Source organism: Gadus morhua, chromosome 16 (assembly GCF_902167405.1).
Source record: "Gadus morhua chromosome 16, gadMor3.0, whole genome shotgun sequence".
Taxonomy (NCBI): Eukaryota; Metazoa; Chordata; class Actinopteri; order Gadiformes; family Gadidae; genus Gadus; species Gadus morhua.
Window position 1 is genome coordinate 9648518 of NC_044063.1, and position 23035 is coordinate 9671552.

General features: G+C 43.5%; 3 protein-coding genes across 4 annotated transcripts; 2 read left to right on the forward strand and 1 right to left on the reverse strand.

Moving 5' to 3' along the window:
* Positions 1–453: 453 nt before the first annotated feature.
* Positions 454–3558, reverse strand: tex26 (testis expressed 26). The gene is made up of 7 exons (XM_030381650.1): positions 2798–3558; positions 2602–2686; positions 2364–2526; positions 1573–1717; positions 1227–1418; positions 810–971; positions 454–712 (listed from the first exon to the last, which is right to left on the reverse strand). The coding sequence occupies exons 1-7, from the start codon at positions 2808–2810 to the stop codon at positions 576–578; spliced, it is 897 nt and encodes a 298-aa protein (XP_030237510.1). The 5' UTR covers positions 2811–3558; the 3' UTR covers positions 454–575.
* Positions 3559–3621: 63 nt separating this feature from the next.
* Positions 3622–6270, forward strand: hmgb1b (high mobility group box 1b). 2 transcript variants are annotated; one of them, XM_030381651.1, is made up of 6 exons: positions 3638–3756; positions 4009–4084; positions 4886–5041; positions 5176–5321; positions 5436–5610; positions 5711–6270. In XM_030381651.1, the coding sequence occupies exons 2-6, from the start codon at positions 4082–4084 to the stop codon at positions 5837–5839; spliced, it is 609 nt and encodes a 202-aa protein (XP_030237511.1). In that variant the 5' UTR covers positions 3638–3756; positions 4009–4081; the 3' UTR covers positions 5840–6270. The 2 variants fall into 2 exon arrangements, with proteins under 2 accessions (XP_030237512.1, XP_030237511.1); XM_030381652.1 differs by lacking the exon at positions 4009–4084 and having other exon boundaries at positions 3622–3756.
* Positions 6271–7375: 1105 nt separating this feature from the next.
* On the forward strand, positions 7376–22947 carry LOC115528750 (protocadherin Fat 4). The gene is made up of 15 exons (XM_030337050.1): positions 7376–9391; positions 9702–10046; positions 12032–12948; positions 13043–13217; positions 13347–13527; positions 13818–14068; positions 14205–18521; positions 18613–18714; positions 19115–19416; positions 19625–19710; positions 19804–19983; positions 20163–20290; positions 20388–20611; positions 20788–21031; positions 21316–22947. The coding sequence occupies exons 1-15, from the start codon at positions 9337–9339 to the stop codon at positions 22656–22658; spliced, it is 8850 nt and encodes a 2949-aa protein (XP_030192910.1). The 5' UTR covers positions 7376–9336; the 3' UTR covers positions 22659–22947.
* The last annotated feature ends 88 nt before the right edge of the window (positions 22948–23035 follow it).

Sequence of the window (23035 nt, forward strand, 5' to 3'; positions counted from 1 at the left end):
AATGGTAGAACATAGTAGCCCTCCACACACATCGACATTATCAACACGTTTAGATAGTTGATATTCCCTCCTTACGAGACAATGGTGACAAAATATGTGATCATATGTGACTCCAACCAAGACAGTTGGCTTACTTTCTGGCTCCCAGATCTTGAAAACATGGTTGGTTAACTCTAAACTGGACGGCTCTTTTGAATAGCCAGTTATTGGAACCTTCCCGAGGGATTATTAAAGTTCTTCGATCGATCGATCGATCTATCTATCTATCTATCTATCTATCTATCTATCTATCTATCTATCTATCTATCTATCTATCTATCTATCTATCTATCTATCTATCTATCTATCTATCTATCTATCTATCTATCAATCTAAAGGCTGGACATTTTGGATGAGCTCTCGTGTTTAATTTGACGTCATCATTCAGGGGACACACAGTAAATATATGCATGACAGCTTTTGGAAGAGTTTTAATTAACACAGAATAACTAAAGTGACCACATAAAAAAAGAGCTCTTCATTAGGTTTATGGTCACGAAAGCGTTTCCCTCCCGGTGCGGTGCGGAACGTCTCAGTCAGTGAGGGCCTGGCCAGCTCGATATCCACTCCATCGGTCTGGAAGCAGGCATTGTGACCGCGGGAAGTTTCCTCTCTTTTCTCTCTTCCTGACCGCCAGCCGCTTTACTCATTAAGCTCTTCATGAGCGCTGTGTCTGTAAAAATCAAAAAACAAAACATTAGCTCAATGTGGAAATGAAGACCCCAGTCCCCCGCACACAGAGGGTTTACCATGATGTGAATCAAGCAGACCTTTTTCAGGTAGAACTTTGCATAACTGCTGCAGCTCCTGTGGCTGTAAAGCCTTGAGCACGTATGGGACAACAGAAGCCTTCCTTCCGAAGAACGTATCATAGGTGGTCAGCTCCGAAACATCGTGACGATCTCGTATGTGCCGTTGGACAACGGTTGGTACTGCAAAGAGGAGAAAGATATGTAGACGACCTATGCTGTGTTCCAATGGTTACAGGGCAGTATCGTTTGGTAGTTAAGGGTGTGTTGGACTCCCAGTACAAAGGTTCTGGTTCCAAACCCCAATGACTGCACTCTACCTGGAGTCATCCCGGAGAAAGATGTCAAAAGGTACTGTCAGTTTCATGTGAGAAAATGTTATATGTCATGAATGTCTTTACTTTGTTTGTATTTCATGTAACTTCAAGTGCAGTGTACCTATTCCTCTGCAGTGCACACGGTGGCGTGCGTTACCGCCATAGGCAGTATCACACCGGTTGTCCTGCAGTTGCTCCTTCTTGGGCCGGCAGTAATTGTCCCTCATCTCAGTGCGAGTCCAGTGAGGATCCTGCTGCCTGCTGCGTAGAGGTACCAGCCCAGCTACCCTATAGGAATTAATGTGATCGGCTCCTGTCCAATCGTACGAAAGAGGGAAAGCCTAAAATGCTCAAATAGCCCCAGTACGTACAGCGTGGGTCTCTATGCCGGCACTTGTATTTATGGTTGAGGTCTGTGATTCTGGGTTTGATCAAAAGACACATTTTTTCCGGTAACCTCGGTGTACCTTGAGGGAGGCCCAGGAAGTCAGTGCGGTAGGTGGAGCAGTACTGCGCTGTCAAGGCTTTCTGGATCTCCTCTTCAGATGTGAATCTGCTCCCCCCTGCAGAGCTTTGCGAAGCGCCTTTTGGCAGCCTCCACGTAAGGAAGCCCTGGAGGAAAGACGGAGTGAATAAACCTCCCCATGGAGCCACACACTGAGTACTCCATTAAAACCTCCCCTTGGTCCACTTCACCAAAGGCATGTTTTTTACCTGCGGTGCTTATGTATTTGAATAGACGTGAACATCTATACAAAGTCATGTCTATCCTCCTATACAGATAACAAATCTTTTTCTGTTACAGGTTCTCGTTATTTATATTTTAACTTCTGATGAATCTACTATAAAGTATAGCATTACCATTACTAACATTTATTGAAGAAGCAATATGCATTATGAAAAAGCATAAGAGTCAGGGTAAGTTGGCTAGGGTTAACCCTAACCCTATTGAATAATGTATAATTGAATACCTTAATTAACATCATTAACTTTGGTTATCAAAATCAAAACAACTTTATTAATCCTACTGGGGGCAATAAGTTATGAGCAGCTTGTAAACAGAACGGTAACATACAACAACTGAACACCATTACTAATAAAACACCACAGGTTACAAGACACTTACAAGACAATAAATAAACAGTTAATCAACTGTTATTTTATTTTTATTACTGCAATAACTAATGTTAATTGATGGTTGATTAATGTACCATATTTTGAGTGTTAACGATAACGACTATTATTTTAAAGGATCCACCTGACTTGGATGTGGATTGTTCCTCCTCTGTCCTGAGGCCGAGCCTGTTCGAATGCATTCAGGCTTAGAGACAGCTTTCCAGCAGAAGTCCTCACTGTAACCAGTTGGACCCACAGGTCCAGATGGTGAATAGCAGTCCCTGAACGTTTTGGAGGTCGCTGGCCTAAATACATACACAAAAAGACTAATGCATGTGCACCAAATCAGTATCGTGTGATGTTGGTATAAAGACACTTACAGTGTAAACTCAGTGTTTGAGCTTGGGCGGTAGAAAAACTCTCTTTTGTTCGAGGTTTCATATGGGTCCCACAGGGCTATTTTATCTGAAAATAACAAACATACTTTGTGTTATTTAGTCTAATAAAAGGCTTATGATTTTGGGAAAAAAATCAGCTTAACTGTGTGAAATAATAATAAGTTTGACCTATGCTTACCCTTGGCTGCCATGGTCTCTTTCAAATATCTTGGAAAAAAAATACTTTAAAATAGAAAGCCTCCCATTCAGCAGCCCACGTTGATGTTACGGTTCTGTATAGCCTATAAGACAATATCTAAAAAACAACAACAATACGATTGAAGACTACTATCTACATTTGTGAAGCTCAAATATATCTGAGCAGATCTGGGTTGCATGCTACCACAGGCGGAGTTTACCCCGGCGAACAAGGGATGTTGTTATGGAGATACAACTCAACCTACTTGTTAACTCTCAGCGGAGGGGGGGGGGGACTCATGAAAGATTCAGTTGCTCTGATCATCCCTGTAGCTCCACATTGTGACCGCAAAGTGGTCCTGAAAAGTGAAACGCCTTATTTACTCTTATTTAGGCATTGATCGATAAATGAAACCATCAATGAATTTAACCAACCCACACAACCACACAAACCAGCAACCAACACGACCGTCTTAAGATACCTAACTGTAACAGTTACATTTCAGCTTTGAATGGTTCAAGTTTAAGTCATTGTTGGTGACCAACTATCTTTTCAGTCTCGATGCGTTTAATAAGTATGGATCACAGATGTCAAAACGCGTGTTCAAAACATAGCCGTGTTAACCGCCCCGTACAGAATGAATGGGCAAAACACAGCGATAACGGGATACACTGCTATGTCTGCGATGGAAACGCTATGTTTACAAATAAAGACCAGCGTCTTCCATTCGAGTCTAGCGCCATTCATCCATTGTGTTTACAACCAATCGAGCCGCGTGGAGTGCTTGGAATCCAACTGTCCAATAAGACGGCAGGGGGGGGATGGCGGCAGCCAATCCATGTCAGCCAGAGAACCAATACGCAGAATGAAGAGTAGTCCCTCCGCCAAAAGACCGCGCATTGACCGCCTATTGTTTGAGACATAGCTGTGTACGTCCTACTTCATATACAATTATTTGGGTAAGTCATGTTTTAATAACTTGATATATAGTCATGTGCATGTTATTATAATACAAATCCTCAAAATGGAAATCTTGATGTATTTCAACAACTTTGTTCATTTTGTATTTTTTTGCTAAACACGAAACCTTCTGAGATGCTAAATAAATTGCTAATGTCGTATGAAGTACTTGCTATTGTGAGCCAACGCTGCTTTAAAAATCGAATGGCGCGGAGTGTTAATGTTGTTCTGTTTTGAAATTTCCCATATAGAGACCTATGCTAAGGATAACCCCATCCACGACGGAGTAACTACGTTTCTATAGCGTAACGTCCGCTCAAAGCCATGGTTGTATTTGCTTCTAACCCGTTCCGTTAGCTTGCTAGTGTATTAGCTGGACAGATGGGCCCGCCGTCCATGTTAGACATGCTAACGCTAGCCCGCGTACAAAGAGCTAGAGAGAGCAGCACAGTGAATGGCGTACGTAGGGGCATCGGTTGTCAAAAATTGTCGTCCGCTTGATTCTCGCGTTAAAGCTATTGTCAACTCCCATAAAGGCGATTTCGCTTTATAAAACTGTTTCCATGAAGGATTAGTGGCAATTCTTTCACATATTTATTTGATCCCTTAAGCAGAGAAGATGGTGTCATTGCTAATGGTTGCTAGTTGAGCGAAGCTAACGATAGTATCTTCAAGACAAAGCAATGGGGGAAGCCATCATTGCTAACTCAAGGAAGCTCAAGAGGGCGGCAGATGGTTGCTAATGCTAACGTTAATTTTATGCATACACGATGCAGTCAGTCCCAATGCGATGCGTCTATTGCCATCCTGCATACAATCAGTAATTTTTATGTTTATATAGCCAGAGCTGGCCTTGAGCTGAATAATAAAATATAGTTGTAGGCAGTGTATAGTTACTGATAATGTTTTGAGTTTATGGGCTGTTTTTCCAAGATTAGGCTTGGACTATCCAATAGCTCATCAGTCACCCCCTCCCCCTTCCACCCTATCTAAACAATGGATGGAACTGACAAAGCAGAGATGGGGAAATTGAGCATAGAGACATTATAATTCAAACTATTTCAGTTTATTATTAGATTATAGTACATTTGACAATAATAATAACAAAAACGTCTTCCTCCCATTCAGGGCCCCAAGATGGTGAAAGATCCGAAGAAGCCAAGGGGCAAAATGTCCTCATATGCTTACTTTGTTCAGACGTGCCGTGAGGAGCACAAGAAGAAGCACCCTGAAGCGAGTGTCAACTTTTCAGAGTTCTCCAAGAAATGTTCTGAACGTTGGAAGGTAATCTCAATTATTAAAACACGATGTATATATATTTATTTATTTTTTTGATGCAAAATTACACATCTCCTTGCTGTCAGTGAGTGACGGCAGATTTCTTTTTACATTTTTTTTTTTTTTTTTCATTACCAAAGACGATGTCCCCCAAGGAGAAAGGGAAGTTTGAGGATCGGGCCAAACTAGACAAGGTCCGCTATGAGAAGGAGATGAGGACCTACATTCCCCCCAAGGGCCAGAAGAAGAAGCGCTTCAAGGACCCCAATGCCCCCAAGAGACCCCCGTATGTATTGTGACGAATGGATGTTTGCTTTCGCTATTCAACTTTCTTCCATTCTAGAATACGGATTTGTGACACAGCGTTCCAACTAACCAAGTCACGCCGTCCGTCCCAAAGGTCCGCCTTCTTCCTCTTCTGCGCCGACTTCCGGCAAAAGGTGAAGACCGATACTCCCGGTCTCTCCATCGGAGACACTGCCAAGAAGCTTGGGGAGATGTGGAACAACTCCTCACCCGAGGACAAGCAGCCCTATGAAAAGAAGGCGTCCAAGCTGAAGGAGAAGTACGACAAGGTGAGAGAACCCAATCCAACCCCTACCCCGTGGATGGGATTCATTCCAATGTGAGATGGCCGGTTGGAATTTTAAACATGTTTACATCATTCCTTTGCAGGACATGATTGCCTACCGTACCAAGGGGAAGGTCGAGGTCGCTGCCGCGGCTCCACCACCCGAGGATGATGACGATGACGATGATGATGAGGGCGATGATGACGACGATGATGATGATGACGATGAGTAGAATGCATTGGTAGTACGAGCTAGACTTTTGCTCATGCCATATTACCCCAACCCACCATCCCAATGTACTCCGTTCACATTCAGGAAGGAAAGTGACTGAACAAGAACATGTGTATATTTAATGTTTTTAAGATGTACAGTGTTATGCTCCTTTTTTTTTTTTTGTAAAGTTAACACTACATATCTTCGGTTTGATCATTTCCTAGTGGTAGTTCTTTATTCCAGCCATATCTAACAATTTAGAGAGGACGATGAAATTTAAATGGAAACTAAGTAGTCTGTAGACGTTAAACTTGCAACTCAAAAATGAAATTTTTGGGTTGGTCGTTTATTTTTTATTTGTGCTTTAAAGAATATTTTTTCATGTGTTGTCAAAATGTCTTTATTGTTCTTTGAATACCACTCTAATAAAGGTCTTTTTTTAAGAAATTACTTTTTTAATTTGGACTTTTCTGTTTTTGATCATCCATTCTCGTATGTATTTTATTTAATTTGCAGTATTTTGATGGTGAGTGGTTCTCTTAAATATGATTTCAAACAAGATAATTTTACAACATAAGTCTTTATCATACAATTTAAAAGCCCAGTGTTATTAAATGTTTACAAAAAGCTTGTCTTGAATAATTGTCAGTTAATCTTCATCGGCCAATGGGCCACCCATGGTTAGCATATGCACAGGTAATTTCAATGAAAGCGTTCGCAAACTGATATTTACTAAATATTAGTTGTCAATGCCTAGTCGACCGCAATGGTTCCCAAAGTTGTATACCCCTGTGATATCGTACAGAGTACCCCAAGTATCCGGTAAGCTCACTTGCATGATTTAGTTCTTAATTCTGTTGCTTAAACAGTGAACACGCGTATGCACAGAAAAAGTAATCCAAATTGGACAGTAACAACTGGACAATAGCCATAAATGACGTGCCTGTATATTATATATATATATATACTGTATATATATGGGCGGACGAGCAGCTGGTCCCATCAGAAGGTTTCATTTGTAAGAACATTTCAATTTTCTGTATTTGACATTTAATCCATCATTAACTAATTGTTTTCAGAAGGAATATATTTGATCTTATTCTACATAAGGAGTTGAGAAATGTATGAATTCGTTTTCATTAGCGTGAAATACTGTCGCACCCATTTTTTCCCAGGATGAAGCATTAAAAAAATATTAATAAATGGGTCGGTTCTCCACCAACCCAACGTTTCTGACTAAGGGGAAGAACTTTTAGACGACTTTCCTCTGTTGTCATGGCAACGTTTATCAACGACCCACCGCAAAAACTGGAGATTTTTCAGTGCGTGAGTTGCCCATCATGGATATGACGAATGGGAGTTATGTTACACCGGGCTGCATATATTATTCTTTTGGTACTGAGACTTCAGTCATCAGTCGCATTACAATAAAAATAAATTAAATTGCGAATGTAAATCGCAATTTAATATCGAGTAGCCTACCATAGAGACCAACCCTTGTATGCTACCCCACTTGACAACCGCTGGACTAGAGGGCCTCATATACTCTGTGTAGAGCAATGATCAATGCTTAAGTTGCACTATATCAATAAACATTGTAATACTGTGGACTGAGCAGGATGAGCTAGTCATGCAGTCACGCTGCAGGCATGATTGCGCTTCCTTTTTCCGCCCCCTTTCTTGTGCTGTTGTACTAGACTGGCATCGTCGACTCTAGCCCGACCAAGCTCAATCGTAGATTGCACGTTGTTCTGGGAAGCTGCTGTCATTTTCTTCAACACAATAGGCGTGATCAACGGACTATAGTTCAACTGACTCTGTACGCGATTGGCTGGTTGCCGTCGCTTCCCTATTGTCATTGTATTAAACCAGGCAATAGCGCGCCAAGGGGAGAAGACAGCTTGGTGATTGGCATCCGCATAACGTATCGGAAGCAGAAAGAAATGTATTGCTCTCTTCTCCAGACCCCATAGGTTCATTGCTCCAAACCCATGCGCAGGGCGAACTCAAATCACCGGCAGAATGGGCGGGGCTACCCATTCTACTGTTGTACCGCCATGGACCTTTAATAACACTCCTGAATGGCCGTCGAGTAATCTGAATCCAGAAGGTGGCGCTATTTGTATATAAATGTTTCTCCTTGAAAGCTGCAGCACCTTAAAAGTAATCCAATACAGCCATATCCACCACCCCAGTGAAATGTTATTAAAAAAAAATTGGTTTACATTATTTATTAGAAGTAGGTGCAAAAAAAATGGGAATGGGCAGGGAAATACTTCTGTTCACTCACATATTCATGAAAATGTTCATTTAAAGTAGGCCTAGTTAATTGATCCATGTATCCAATTTCCCTAAAAGCCTTGCCCTTTACCTCTTCTAGATTTGGAAATCCACCCATTCACTCAAAAACAGACATATTGTCTAGCCCTTTCCGTTGGCTACAATATCGTTTTAATCTGCATTTAATCTGAGTTTATAAAGAAAAAAAAAAACTACTTTTCTTTCTCGTTGAATGAATGCCCCACCTGACGCACCTGCCAAGGCCAGGCAAGCACAGTCGAAATGCGTTTATCTTCAAATGCAGAATGTTAACGTAGGCTACATAAAACAAAATGCAACAAATTATCGCATCATTCTTTGAAGTGATAAATACTATGAATATAAATGTTGTGTGGCTTGGGTTTAGGCCTACTTCTTACTCGCTGAAATGTAGCAGCTTCGTTTTGGACCTTTTCAACGTAACTTTTGTTACACAGTGATCTCAGGGGGGTTGAGACACAAAAAGTGTGGCCAAACTCAGGACCATCACAGACTTCGGCGGACTACCACAGAGTAGCATTTCAGCTTCTGCTCGAATAGTTTTAAGTGATGCCGGACTGGTTCGCTGCTGTTTGTGTTGTTTTGCTTTAACTTGGGTGCAACATTGAATTCTTTATTTTGCAATGGCGACCTAATGATACACTTGATTATGGACGTTCCTGGACCGCGGAGAATACATTTCAATGTGTTTTTGATGTACATGGTGAGTGAACCTTTTTATTTTATAAATTATTAGTCATTTTTTAACCATAACTTGTAGTAAGACATTCAATAGTTGGATACTGAATCCAGAGTCCAAAGCATGAATAAAATACCACAACACGAATACATAGAAACATAATGCAATGAGTTAATTGACAATGGTTCATAGCAACAAAAAATGCATTCCAAGCTCATATACCGAGCAAGTTTGACCCACCAAGCTTTAGCTATCCAGATATTATTTGAGAGACCTCGAGTCTTTTGGTCATCATTATCGAATGTTTCTGTATTTTGCTTAAGATTCTTAAATACACATGGTGTATTGGCCCTCCGGTTACCAGTGGCTTAGATGGGACTGGTGGGAGAAGGCCGCGGGCTGGGCAGGTCCAGCTCCATCCGGCTCACCCCTCCTGGTACAGCAGCAGCACCAGCCAAGCAACTGCGCTTCAGGATGCGCTGGTGTCACATCAGTCCCCTAGCCGTCGGCAAAGACCGATGCCTCTCGTTCAGCCAGTCTATTCCTTCCAAGTGACAGAAGACACAATACCAGGTCGGTTAGCTGTTTACTAAAGGTCCAAAAAATGTCAATAATACTGTTATGATGATCAAATTATTTAATTTGATCTAAACTAGGCTACATTAAAGTCTTGCGCAGGCTAAAGTGGAACCACAGAACTAGAATTGTAGTGAATGCTTTCTATAGTCACTGCAGCCACCAATGCTAATAATGTATGCACTCATGTTATTGGAAGATGCTTTGGTTCCAAATCCTCCAGAAAATTACAAATAAAACCCTTTGTTGAACAACATTGTGTTGTATTAGACACAATCATGCCTTGTTTGTCCCTTAATGTTAACAGGAGCGGTAGTGGGAAGGCTGCAGGCAGTGAACCGGGAGAGCAAAAGGCCAGTCAAGTACTCTGTGCTGGTGGACGACGGGGACAAACTCTTTCTGTTGAACCGCCTCTCTGGGGACTTCCTATTGTCCCGCGGCCTGGATTTCGAAATGCAGAAATTCTACATTCTCACGGTGGGGGTCCAGGAAGAGGGGGGTCCGCTATCGGGTGTCAGGGTTTACTTCAACGTACTGGACGTCAACGACAACCCCCCAGAGTTTAAACCGGACACCTGCTCTACTTCGCTGCCCGAGGACACGGCCACTGGGACCTGCTTTCTTCTGCTAAATGTCCACGATAAAGACGCAGGTGAGCGGGGAGGCCAGTGAAGCTCAAACGTTCTAAATGTTAATCACTTAACCTGGGACGCCAATGGCATTTGGAAAATAAATAAAGTGCCAGACAGTGTGACATTTACTAATCACCCCACTCTTTCATCCGTACAATCCAAATGGAGATGCAGTGTTTTTCTCTCTCCAGATACATGTCATTGATGGGCTGGTAGGTTGGGATCTTGCCCAAAGAGATGCCTACAGATGTTGTTACTGAGGTTCAAACCAGGCACCTTTTTGGCTAGTAGACAAACACCCCAACCTCCACACTATCCAGCCCTGATGGTTTAGATATAGAATGTGACACGCTCAGAATCTCACTGAAATAATTCTAATTAAACCACAAGGGGGGGAATATATGCACTATCAGATGATGAGGCCAAAAGGTAAGAGTAGGGGAATCTAGGGACATTTTTGATGTAGTTTAAACTATAATATACACAACACAGAACATATATCCTGGGGCCCACAATACACAAGGTTCCAACTGTTTCAGCCAGTAGAGGAATCATATATTGATACTAGTGGCTTTTTAAAGGAGAGATATAATGGTGTTTTCCCAACAAGTAAACACAGTATATGAGTTCCAGAAAACATGTTTTTGAAGCTGTATGTTGGAAATAGCTTTTAGGAAAAAAAATCTCCCCTACCGCTTTTCCCCTCTGTTTCAGTCCCTTCAGAATGCGCTGTTTCAGGTGTCTGTAGCTTTAATGCAAATGAGCTGCTGCCAATTGACCAATGAGCTGTCAGACTGAACCACAGCATGGAGCATCTGCGGACTCCTGGATCTCTATATCTATATTATATAATATAATATAATAACAACAATATTATTTATGGGTATATAATATTATATCTAATATCACGGCCAAAAGCTATGTGCGCCTCGGATGATATTATGAATCATAAAGACTGTGTCTGATGTCCCTGGTACTTCCACAACAAGTAAAGACTCTTAGTGGGGGATATCTCGGCCATGGTTGAGAAGAATTGGGGGAAAGGAACTTTGGCCTTGACTCTCTGAAGTCCATGAACCGCGACATGGAGGAGAAAGGGATTGTATTCTGGGAGCTGAGCTGCCGGACTGCCGCCGAGCTCCCCGCGCCAGAGCTGCCGGACTGCCGCCAAGCTCCCCCTCGCCGGACCTCCCAGCTTCGGCGGCAGTTCAGCTCCCGGAGTACACCCGCCGGAGCAGCTGGAAAGCTTCGGCGGCAGTTCAGCTCCAGGAGTACACTGCCGGAGCTGCCGGACGGCTTTGACGGCGTGGTAGCTCGGCGGCAGTCCGGCAGCACAGCTCCGGGAGTACAATCCCTTTCACCTCCATGTCTCCTCCTCCGGACTGCCACCAGGCTTCTGTCGCCAAAGCAGTCCAGCAGAGAAAGGGATTGCACTCACGGAGCTGAGCTGCCGCCGAATTCCCCCCGCCGGAACTGCTCGTACGCTGGTCCACAAAATCTTAGCTATGCTCTGATTGGAGGGTAAAGGGGAAGTGGGAGGTAATATTCAATTGTGCCCCCTTCCTACGTTGGAGGGGGCGCCAAAACGGACTCATTAGTTTGGTAACTGTAGGCTGGGTACTTTCAGAAATGCATATCTCACTCAAAGAATCATGTACCGACTTTTTTCAAAGTTTGAAAAAAGTCGGTACATGAAATCCCAGGAAAATTGTTGCTTTCATAATGTTTCCCCTTTAAAGGTTTAATACATTTATACCTGTAATAAATATGCAACTGGATCTCAGGGTCAGGTTGTCTCCAAACAGTTTCTTCTATGTACATACATTTGGAATTACTGGTATAGATTTGTTGTTGGTGGGTATTTAAAAAACATCATATATATTATATATATGTATGTAGGTATATATATAATACAAAAAATGACTTAAAAGCTTGATTGATAGGTATGTCAATCATTATTTTGTAATGACCATGCTATTTCCCCTCGTTTTTATCTCACTGCTAGATGAGCATAGTAAGTTGGACCTTCGAATTTCCGCTGGGGATGATGAGCATGTGTTCTCTTTGGATCCCGCTGGCAGATTATGCCTGAACAGTGAGCTAGACAGAGAGAAGAAACCCTCCTACAATCTGACAGTGACAGCCAGCGACTGTCCACAGATCTTTTCTCAGCGATTCACCAGCACAGCGCAGGTTTTCATCTCAGTTCAGGACATAAATGACAATGCCCCCGTCTTCACGGCCGCCCCGAGTGTTGCTATTCTAGAGGATTCTGCTCTCCACTTGCTCATTACAACCGTCCACGCACAGGATGCAGACTCAGGGTCCAACGGAGAGGTGTTGTACTATTTAAACGACTCAACCTCGAGCGCTTGGGTCAGCGTTCACAACACGAGCGGACACGTGCATCTGCGGCAGCTGCTGGACAGGGAACGGGATGAGGCCTTCACCGTCGCAATAACAGCCGTCGATAAGGGCTCCCCGCAGATGGAGAGTACCATGAACCTCACCGTGCACATAGAGGATGTGAATGACCACCATCCAGAGTTCCCACAGCGGTCTTACAGCCTGTCTGTGAGAGAGGACATACCCAGGGGCAGCAGCGTATTCCGGGCTCAGGCTTGGGATGCAGATCTGGGCGCCAACGGGGAAGTGCGGTACACACTTTCCCAGACAAGTCCGTTTGCGATGGACGCTGTCCGGGGGGTCATCATAGTGATGGAGGAGCTGGACAGGGAGAGGCAATCCAATTACACACTAACTGTGCTGGCCGGAGACAGAGGCAGCCCACCAAGATCTTCTGCTGCTGTCATAGACATCTCTGTCTCGGACGTCAATGATTTCACGCCTGTCTTTTCCCCAGCGACACAGACAGTACGTGTCATGGAGAATGAGGAGGACCTCTCTCAGTTCACTCAGTTGGTACTACAGTCTGAAAAACAGAGTAACCTTAATACACATACTTTTGATGTCATTTTGGTTTTACAGAAATTGTGTTTTTGTCCTTTTCAATCAGATATCTGCATGGGATGAAGATGTAGGCATCAATAGTCAGCTCACGTATTGGACACAAAGTGGAAATGAAGACAGTGTGTTCTCTCTCTCGCCCAATGGCACCTTCCATGTCTTAAACATCCTAGACAGGGAGAAACAACCACAGTATATCTTGAGTATTATTGCTGTTGATGCAGGTAATTGATTATGTCAGCCATCCTATATCCTACAAATTGGAATTTAAACCATCTACCACTCACTATACAAAAACTGATAAATAAGTGAAGCAATTTGATCAATAATGGTTGTTTCCTTGTCACTTCAAGGCTGGCCACCTTTAACTGGGACTCTAACCCTAGAGGTAGTAGTTGATGATGAGAATGATAACAGACCCCAGTTTCATGAGGATGTCTACAACACCATCATTACAGAGGATAGCCCGGCAGGCACTGTGTTTGCCATCATCACTGCGACGGATCTAGATCAAGGTGTCAATGGAGAACTATGGTAAAACACTTAATGCTTCTGTGATTTGATTACTACCTGCTTGCAACAATAGTTTAACACCCCTATAAAAGGGGAACGAATGTGTAGCACCAAGGGGGTTTGACTGTTCAGCAGAAGGTACCGTGTTCAATCCCGAATGTTCACAAGTCATCCTTGAGCAAGATGCCCTAACCCCCCACCGCTCCTTGATAACATTATAATTGTAAGTCACAGATAAGTTTCGCAAAGCTTTGAAAATGTATGACACTGGACTGATATGGTGTAGTTGCTATATAATATGACCTCTATAGGTACTCCATCGTCGGGCCAGATTCACCCTTCTCCATTGGAGGAACGTCTGGAGAGCTGTCCACCACTGATGTTCTGGACCGAGAGACAGTTGCCATCTACAACTTGACGGTCATCTGCAGCGATAAGCATTCTACCAATCCTTTGTCCAGCTCAGTGCTTGTAAACGTACTTGTTGGGGATGTGAATGATCACTGGCCCCATTTCCAAAACAGTCCTTATGTGGCCCATGTACCTACTGCCATGGATCCAGGTGAGACCATGAACGTGTCCAAATTCATATTAATGAAGGATTTATTGGATTGTTTGTTGGATTGTATTTATGAAATTAGATATAAATTTGGCTGTTTTTACTGTTTTTCACTGTTCCACTTAATTGTATCTTTCAGAATCTGTGGTTTGTACGGTGAGAGCAACTGATGGGGACACTGAGATGAACGCAGAACTCAAGTTTTCTTTATATGGACCAAACGTTGATGTGGTTACAATCGACCCACGCAGCGGGACCGTGTTCACGTCAGGTTTTCTCACAGGAAGGGAGGGCCTAACGATAGATGTACATGTTGAAGATAGTGGAGAAGTTCCGCATTTTGACATTACCACTATCAGTGTAATATTTCACAATGGCTCAGAATTCCCAGTGGTTAATGTTGACATTCTTAGAAAATTCATTTTTGAGGATGCACCAGTTGGAACCCTGGTGGCGATTGTCAATGCAACAAGTCCAAGGCCAGAGCCGTTTTACTTTTACCTTGCCTCTGGAGACACCGAAGAGATTTTTCAAATGGACGAGTCAAGCGGTGAGCTAACAGTACAGAACCCATTGGATTATGAAAACAAGAAGGGTTTTACCTTGTTGGTAGAAGCGAGAGACTCTGGATCCCCACCATTCTCGTCTTTTGCAGAGTTCCACGTAAACATCAGTGATGTGAACGATAACTTCCCACAGTTCATGCAAAGTGAGTTCCGCTGTGACATCTTTGAGAATTTGCAGCCAATGTGGGTTTGCGATGTTCTTGCCATTGATGCTGACACTGGAAGTTATGGTATGGTGCACCACAGCATTGTGGAGGGAAACCCTGACAGCCATTTCATCATTGATTCTGAGACTGGTGAACTGAGTACCACCATAAGTTTAGATCGAGAGGTGATTGCAGATTACAATTTGACGGTTGAGGCAATAGACCAAGATAACCCTCATCACAGGGCCAGCGCAACTGTGATTGTCGTTGTTTTAGACAGAAACGACCACCCACCTCGATTTTCCCAGATTTTTAGGACAGAAATACCAGAGGACGCTCCTATTGGACAACCGGTTGTACAAGTTATCTCAGCTGATGATGACATTGATGAAAATGCGGAGATTACTTTCTCAATAATCCAACATAATGACATCCCTTTCATTATTGATAACAACTATGGCCTCATAACTGTCATTGGGCTCCTTGACAGAGAGAAACAGGACCATTATATAGTGCGAGTTAATGCAAATGATTCTGCATGGAGCATAAGTACTGATGTCACTATAGTCATATTAGACGTCAATGACAACAAACCGGTGTTTTCACATACCGCCCCCACTGTAATCTTACCAGAAACAAAAGCTCAAGAGGAGTTTGTGTTTCGAGTTATGACAATAGATGCAGATACAGGGAAAAACAGTGAGGTTGTGTATACAATTGAACCCCCAGTTGACCACTTCTGGGTCAATGCAACTTCAGGGGAAATTTATACAAACCAACTAATGGCTTTACATCATTCTCCCTTTGAGGTTTTTAATTTCACAGTTTTTGCATACGATTGTGGAATAACGTCATTATTTGCTAGCACCACTGTAACAGTAAGATTAGTGCCGTATAACTACCATCCACCCATCTTTCTGCTTTCACCCTCAAAAGTGTCCATACCCTTTGACATGCCAATAGGAACTGAGGTGGTTCAGTTTTTAGCAGTAGATAACGATTCTGATGAGATTGAGTATGGTTTAAAGAATGGAAAGGCCTCAGATATGTTTTGGATTCAGGCAGATTTTGGAAAAATAACACTAAATGGAAGTCTGAGGGAACATCTTGGTGAAGTTTGGACATTGTCAGTTACTGCCAAAGATAGCGGACACCCTCCTTTGACCTCACAGGTTGAAATCACTATTGAAATTATTGCAAGGAATCACTTCTCACCAAGCTTTGCAGAACCAGTTGCTATATTTTCCATTCCTGAGGATTTACGCGTAGGTTCAGTTATCGGAAAAATACAGGCAGAGGATGAGGATTCAGGTGCCAATGGTGTGATCACATATTCCATTAGACAAGATCTTGAATATTTACCATTCTCCCTGGGGAAAAGTTCGGCTTTGCTATCACTGATCCGAGAGCTGGACTTTGAGAAGCAACGACTGTATCATTTTCAAATAGAAGCTGTTGATGGAGGTTGGTCATCAAAGATAGGGATGACAAACATGACTGTGAATATTGTTGATGTGAATGACAATCCTCCAGCATTTGGAGAATTGGAATACATTGCCTCAGTACCAGAAAACTCTGGGATTGGAACGATTGTCTTCATTGCAAAGGCCACGGATCCTGACTCAACAACAAATGCACAGATAACCTACAGTCTAATCTCTGGGGATGTGGAGAGGTTCTCAGTTGACTCAGTAAATGGCACCATCACCACTGCAGACGTCTGTGATTATGAACAGGAGGAGATCTTTGATGTCACGGTCAAAGCATCCAACATGGGAGCACCCGCTTTGTTCAGCGTGGCGCATGTGGTCATCAACATCCTTGATGTCAACGAGTTTATCCCGACATTCAGAACCAAAGAATATGACTTTTCGGTATTTACACATGATCCTATAGGAACTAGAGTAGGACAAGTCACAGCAACCGATTTAGATCAAGGCCCAGAGGGTGAGGTTTTCTATTTATTGTTAGGCCTAAACCAAAACCTGGGATTTGAGATCGACCGACATTCTGGAGAAATATATACCACTGGCAGTTTGAGGATGCATGGAAACAGCCCTGCAGCTCTAACAGTTTTGGCAAAGAACCGGGGAATTATCAGCGGCACCAATGTAGACGAATGTTCAGTCCGGATCAGCATCATAGAAATTAATAATGCACCTGAGTTCACTCCCACTATCTACTTGATCAATGTCAGGGAAAACATTGCCATTGGTACATCAATAGTTAGAGTGAGTGCCGTGGATCAGGACTCAATCTGGTACTGGAGCCAGTTCTTCTTTAGCATTGAGCATGGCAACATAAACACAGCTTTTGCCATTCATCCCCTCAGTGGTGTTATTTCAGTTCACTCACTGCTAGATAGGGAACAGTGGGCTCATTATAATCTCTCTGTCACAGCCACCGATAAGGGCACCCCTCCTGCAACTGGGACCGCTAATGTCCTTGTGACTGTCGATGACATCAATGACAACGCCCCAACACTGGGGGTCACCCAGGCTCAGGTGAAAGAAAATCAGCCTCAGGGCACCATAGTGGCAAGGTTAAATGCATCTGATTCGGATTTGCCACCAAATCAAGGGCCTTTCACCTTTTGGGTTGTGAAGCCTATGATGGGGAGTGCATTTTCTCTAACAGCCGATGGAGTTTTATTTACCACAAGGTCTCTGGATCGTGAAGTCTACTCTGTTTATCATGTAGCTGTGGCTGTAAGGGATGCCGGGACCCCCCCTCTGACATCAACCACAGTGTTTCATATCAGTGTTCTGGATGAAAATGACAACCCTTACATGCAGCGGAGTATTCATATCGAAGTTAAGTATTACGGCAGTTCTTTTCAAGGAGGTAGGATTGGTCATGTAAATCTACAGGGCGATGACGTGGCCCATACCTTTAATTGCAGCATTAAAACCGGGCGTTCTAATATGTTCGACATCCCATACGGCACGTGTGAACTATGGTCTGCTCCTTTTCAAGGGGAGGCAACCTATAACATCACCATCGAAGCAACAGACCTGTTTCACTTCCCGGTCAACCACAGTGTCTATGTGAACTACAAAGGGTTTACAAATGCTTCCATGGATAGTTGTATACTCTTCTATGTGTCATCCTCTTCGATACATGAGTTCTTAACTCACAAGTATTTGACATTTGTGAAAGCTCTGGATAGTCTTTTTAACCTACAAGCATCCAAGACCCACGTGTTTGGAATCAAGGTGCTCGAGACCGAAATCCTTTTGTTGGCCGCTGTCAAGAGCTACAACGGTCAGTACCTCAGCCGAGAGCTGGCTAGTGGTATTTCAACAGGCCACAGGAAGCTGCTAGAGGCTCAAACCAACGTCACAATATCTCACATCACCAGTGATCCTTGTCTGACTGTTCCATGTCAAAATGGCGCTACCTGCGGCAAAAACATTCACATCGGTCCAAACGTTGCTGTGCTTGAAAGCTCTACAGTAATTTTTGCGTCACCACAGATGGAAATATTTAACTGCACCTGTTTGGCAGGCTTCACTGGGACGCTGTGTGAGGCAGACATTGATGAATGTGAAAGCAATCCCTGTAGAAATGAAGGCACCTGTGTGAACAACCATGGGGGATTCTATTGCCACTGCCAGAACGGATTCTTTGGGCCTTTCTGTACCACTGATTTTGATGAATGCCCCACTCAGAAGTGCCAAAATGGAGGCAGCTGTGTTAAAGCTCAAGATGGCTTCCACTGCCTTTGTGATGCTGGATATAAAGGTATTTAATATGTGTATTGTTGAGATATATTTATTTCTTGAGCATAAAAAAAATATTATGTGAGAACTTAGCTTTGTTTATCTATTTAAAGGGGACGCTTGCGAGCAGTTGGTTGACCACTGTGAATCAGGCCCCTGTATCCAGGGCAAGTGTATCAATTCTCTGATGGGATTTCTCTGTCAATGTCCTTTTGGTAAGAGTATGCCACTTCTGCCGTATGATCGTATAGAATGTTGTCCATAACCTTTTCGCAAAACTCTAGATATTTTATTTAAACTTATAAAACTATATTGTAAAAATATAAATTATTATATACTCAATCAAATCTGAATTTTTTTCTTGTTCACCTAATATTTCAATACATCTTATTCACAATTTACTTAGTGTTATGTATTACTCAATCTTTTTCCCCTAGCTTTTTAGACTGCATTGGAAAATATTACAAGACAACGTGGGCCATTTGAGTTATTCTCATTAGCTGCTAAATACTTTTGTTTGCTTAAATAACTGTCTCTATCATTTCACCCAAATAAAGCCACCACTACCCCTCTTTTTTTAAAGCCCACTTTGTCTTTGTTGTGCTCTGCGTAAAGGCGTCAGTGGGGTGCGCTGTGAGCATGACAGCATTGGCTTCGAGGAGCTGTCCTTCATGGAGTTCCCACCACTGGATCCCAGGAGTAATCTGATCTCTGTTGAAGTGGCCACTGTGCAGCAGAACTGCCTGCTCCTGTACAACACTGGGGGGGCCTCATACCAGGACTTTATAGCGCTGGAGTTGGTGGAAGGGAGGGTTTGCCTTTCCTTTGACCTGGGAGCAGGGCCAGTGAGGCTGGAGACTGGGAAGAGAGTAGCGGACGGCCTTTTTCACAGCATCACTGTCAAAAGGATCGGCAATGTAAGCTTCACACACAAACACCTGAATAGGTCTGCATGCCAACACACATTAGACACTGACGCTTATAAACACACAAACAAACACATATTCATAGCCCAACAACACATCCTATTAAGGGGGGAATGATGTTTTGTTAATGTTTTGGGTAATTGTAAAGCTAAATGAGTTTGCCCTTGATATTCGAAGCACTGACTCCGCCTTTTTACAGATTGGCTCCGTACTGGTGGATGGATGCACAGATGTTGACCCTGATAGATTTTGCTCTTCTCAAAGTGATGGCTTTGGTTCAGAAAGGTAGGGAGCCAACAACCATTAGATATAATTGAACATTCAGCGTTGAACATTGCATAAATAACACAAGTATGATCTGCCGTTTTACCCTCTCAGGATACTGAATGTTGGCAGTGGAAACATGACGTTTGGGGGACTGAGGTCTATTGGAGTTCTGTTAGTGCACCCTGGTCAGGTTCGAACCCATGACTTTGTTGGGTGCGCACGAAACATTCATGTGAACGGCAGGGCCCTGACCCCCGACATGGCCCTTGGAGCCCACAACATCCTTCAGAGGTGGGCCCACCTGATCCAAATGATCATTTACTATCAGCTCTCCATTGTATTCACCACTTTAGTATAACACATAATACAATGTGTTAATTTAATCCCTATGGAGAACATAGGCCTAGGCCTCCTATTAGCACTAGCTGTAACCCCAACGAGTCCTTTTTCCCCCTCAATGTCCTTTTAAGGTGTCCCAGGAAAATTATTCCACCATGTCAAAGCAGTCCATGCCAAAATGGCGGCCTTTGCCATGACCGTTGGTCTCACTCTGTTTGTGAGTGCAAATCTCTTTACACAGGAAGCAACTGTGCCACAGGTAAATCACCAACACTATGTACACCTGCGAAGCCGCACTGTCCCGTAAGCTCTATGGGTTGAATATAATGCGTCACATTTTTCTTTTTTCCAAACAGAAATATCAGAGGACGTTGTGTTACACTTCAGTGGGAAAGACTACATTGAATGTGTCTTTAAGGAGCGATATAAGAGAGACATCCTACTGAAAGATCTGAAGTATGATGGGCTCCATGATGAAGTAACAAACAAATACTCAACCCTCATCGAGATTAAATTCAAGACTCGGAATAATGGAGTTCTCATGTCTGTTATTGGAAATAATGGATATACAATGCTAATGGTAGGCAACAAATATGTTCACTTTAGGGCGTTTTCCCACTGCTGACCCATAGCTGGGTAATAGTGGTATACAGTGCAACCGAAAAACGCCATTACACTGAAGTAAATCATAGGGTTGGCCTGTAGTGCAGTAGGGTGTTAAAATAAATGGGGTCCAATTTTCTCTGTAATCTTCAGCTAAAGGACCAAAAACTGCATTTCACGTTGGACACCACCTCAGGGTTTGCTGTGGAAGCCCCCGTTGCAGACGGACTCTGGCACATCCTCTCTGTAATAAGTGATGGGCAGAACGCAGTGTTCTATTTGGACGAACAAGCCATCCTGAACACGACCAGAGGAATTGATATCACCCCAGTCACTTTGGACAGAATAGTCCTTGGGCGTGCGGTTCCACAATTAAGATCAAGGCTACAACTCTCAGGTGGGTTGAGGTCATTGATGAATTATTTACAAAGAACAGCTGGTGAAGGTTAAACAAGGTTTCTCTACATCAACATATACAGGTACTTTCATACAAATACCGATTTTACATCAAGCTACATTTATTACATTTTAGGTCAAATGTATTTATTGCATTGTGATTCAGTAAATTTGGTGAGAATTTGGATTGATCTGCTATTCTATGTATCCCGGACACGTACTCGCTGAAACTCTTCATATTATGACACAGGAAATGTTTTAGTTGTTTTCTTTCCCAACCAACAGGGTTCTCTGGGTGTGTGGAGTACTTCAAGGTGGCGGGCTACACCCTGCCAGGGAGCGGACACAGCGACATGATGGAGGTGATACCGAGCCCCTCCCTGCTCCAGACAAGCTGTCCGTCCTCCTCCTCCTGCCTTCCTTCTCCCTGCCCTGCAGACAACTATACCTGGCTGGGGGATGAAGCCATCTCCCCACAAAGCCCAGAAAATGGCTGGTGGCAGGCTTGTGGAGCACCTGGCCAGGAGAGCACCTGGGCCTGCATCTGTCTCCACAACTCCAGCAGCATGTCATGTGACGTCTGTACCTCAGCGAGGGACCGGGGAGATGGATGTTCCTCCGACCGATGGGGCGCACCTCTGTGGGTTATTGCCGTGCTGCTTCTGCTTCTCGCCGTGGCCGTGGTGATAACTTTGTTTTATACCCTGAGACACCTCAGAGCAAGACAGGATGTGTGGTGGTGTCAAAATAAAAGCTCCCCTCAGAGGACCACCACACATGGTACAGAGAATTACGTTTTTGCTTCTGATGACGTTATATCTGTGAGGGTTGGCGAGACATTGGAGGAACGCAGACCTCCGGACATCATATTGAACGAGAATCAGGGTTCAGGTGTGGGGGTGTACCATGAATCTGATGCCACAGTTGGACAGCGGCTCCCACAGGGAAGTGAACTGGACTACTATGAAATCGACAGTTACAGCATCACTTTCCATTCTGACACAGATTCTCTGAAACGACGCGCGACAAAGCATTGCGATGGTCCGTGCTGCACAAGAGCTGATCCGGGAGGAAGAGGTCGTGACATTCAGCCCCTTTCGGATTCTAAGAAATCTCCCTTAAGCCACGGGAGGACCACAAAATCTGAGCGGTTATCACCATCGCTACACCCTGAGCTGAGACCGTACGTGGATACCTATCATTTGCTGCCCTGTCACCCACAGGGGCCAAAGCGATCAGTGGGCCCAGGGCCCGTGCAAGCTCTCTCTGCAGAGGAGGTCCGTCAGTTGAATGATGCTCCCCAGCAGATAGTGAGGCCAAGTACGATCACACCCACTGCAGCAAATGATATCTCAGCTGATTGTGGAGCAGGAAGTGGTTCAGAGTTTGAGCACGGACAGCACGCTGTCACCGAGCACACAGACTTCACAGATAGCCAGTTGGCTCCTGGGAGCCTGATATCAAAACATCCATGCAACTCTTCGCCCGCCAGAGCTCCTGCAGAATGGGAGAGTCTCCTGAATACTTGTGTAAAATTCAGTGCTTTCGCTGGTGTTTTTGAGGATATCGCCTCTCTTCCCAGTGAAATCAAGTGTGATACACACACTGACTTGGTAGAATTTATTTGACTCATATTGTCGTATTGTAATATGGTTATTGTGGATTTCTGTGGAATTGCAAAAACATTTCTAATGAAAGTCAATAACCAAATGTAATATTTGTTCTAATCAATCCTATCATTTTTCGTATTGGTCATCAAAACGATATTTGTTTAATTCAGTAGTAGGCCTAATCATAGCCAGTGGTGGATGTTCTTATTTTTCACTTGTATCGATCTAGTTTATTTTCAAAGGGTGCATTGGCAACAAACGATTTGCTTTGTTAAAAAAATAAAATTGAAATAACAGTTGAATGAAGCTTTTAGCTTCCATTTGATTGTTTTTCCTGTATTTTGATGAGCTGCAATATGACGGGTTATCTCGCGACTTTTCAGTCACGCACGTCC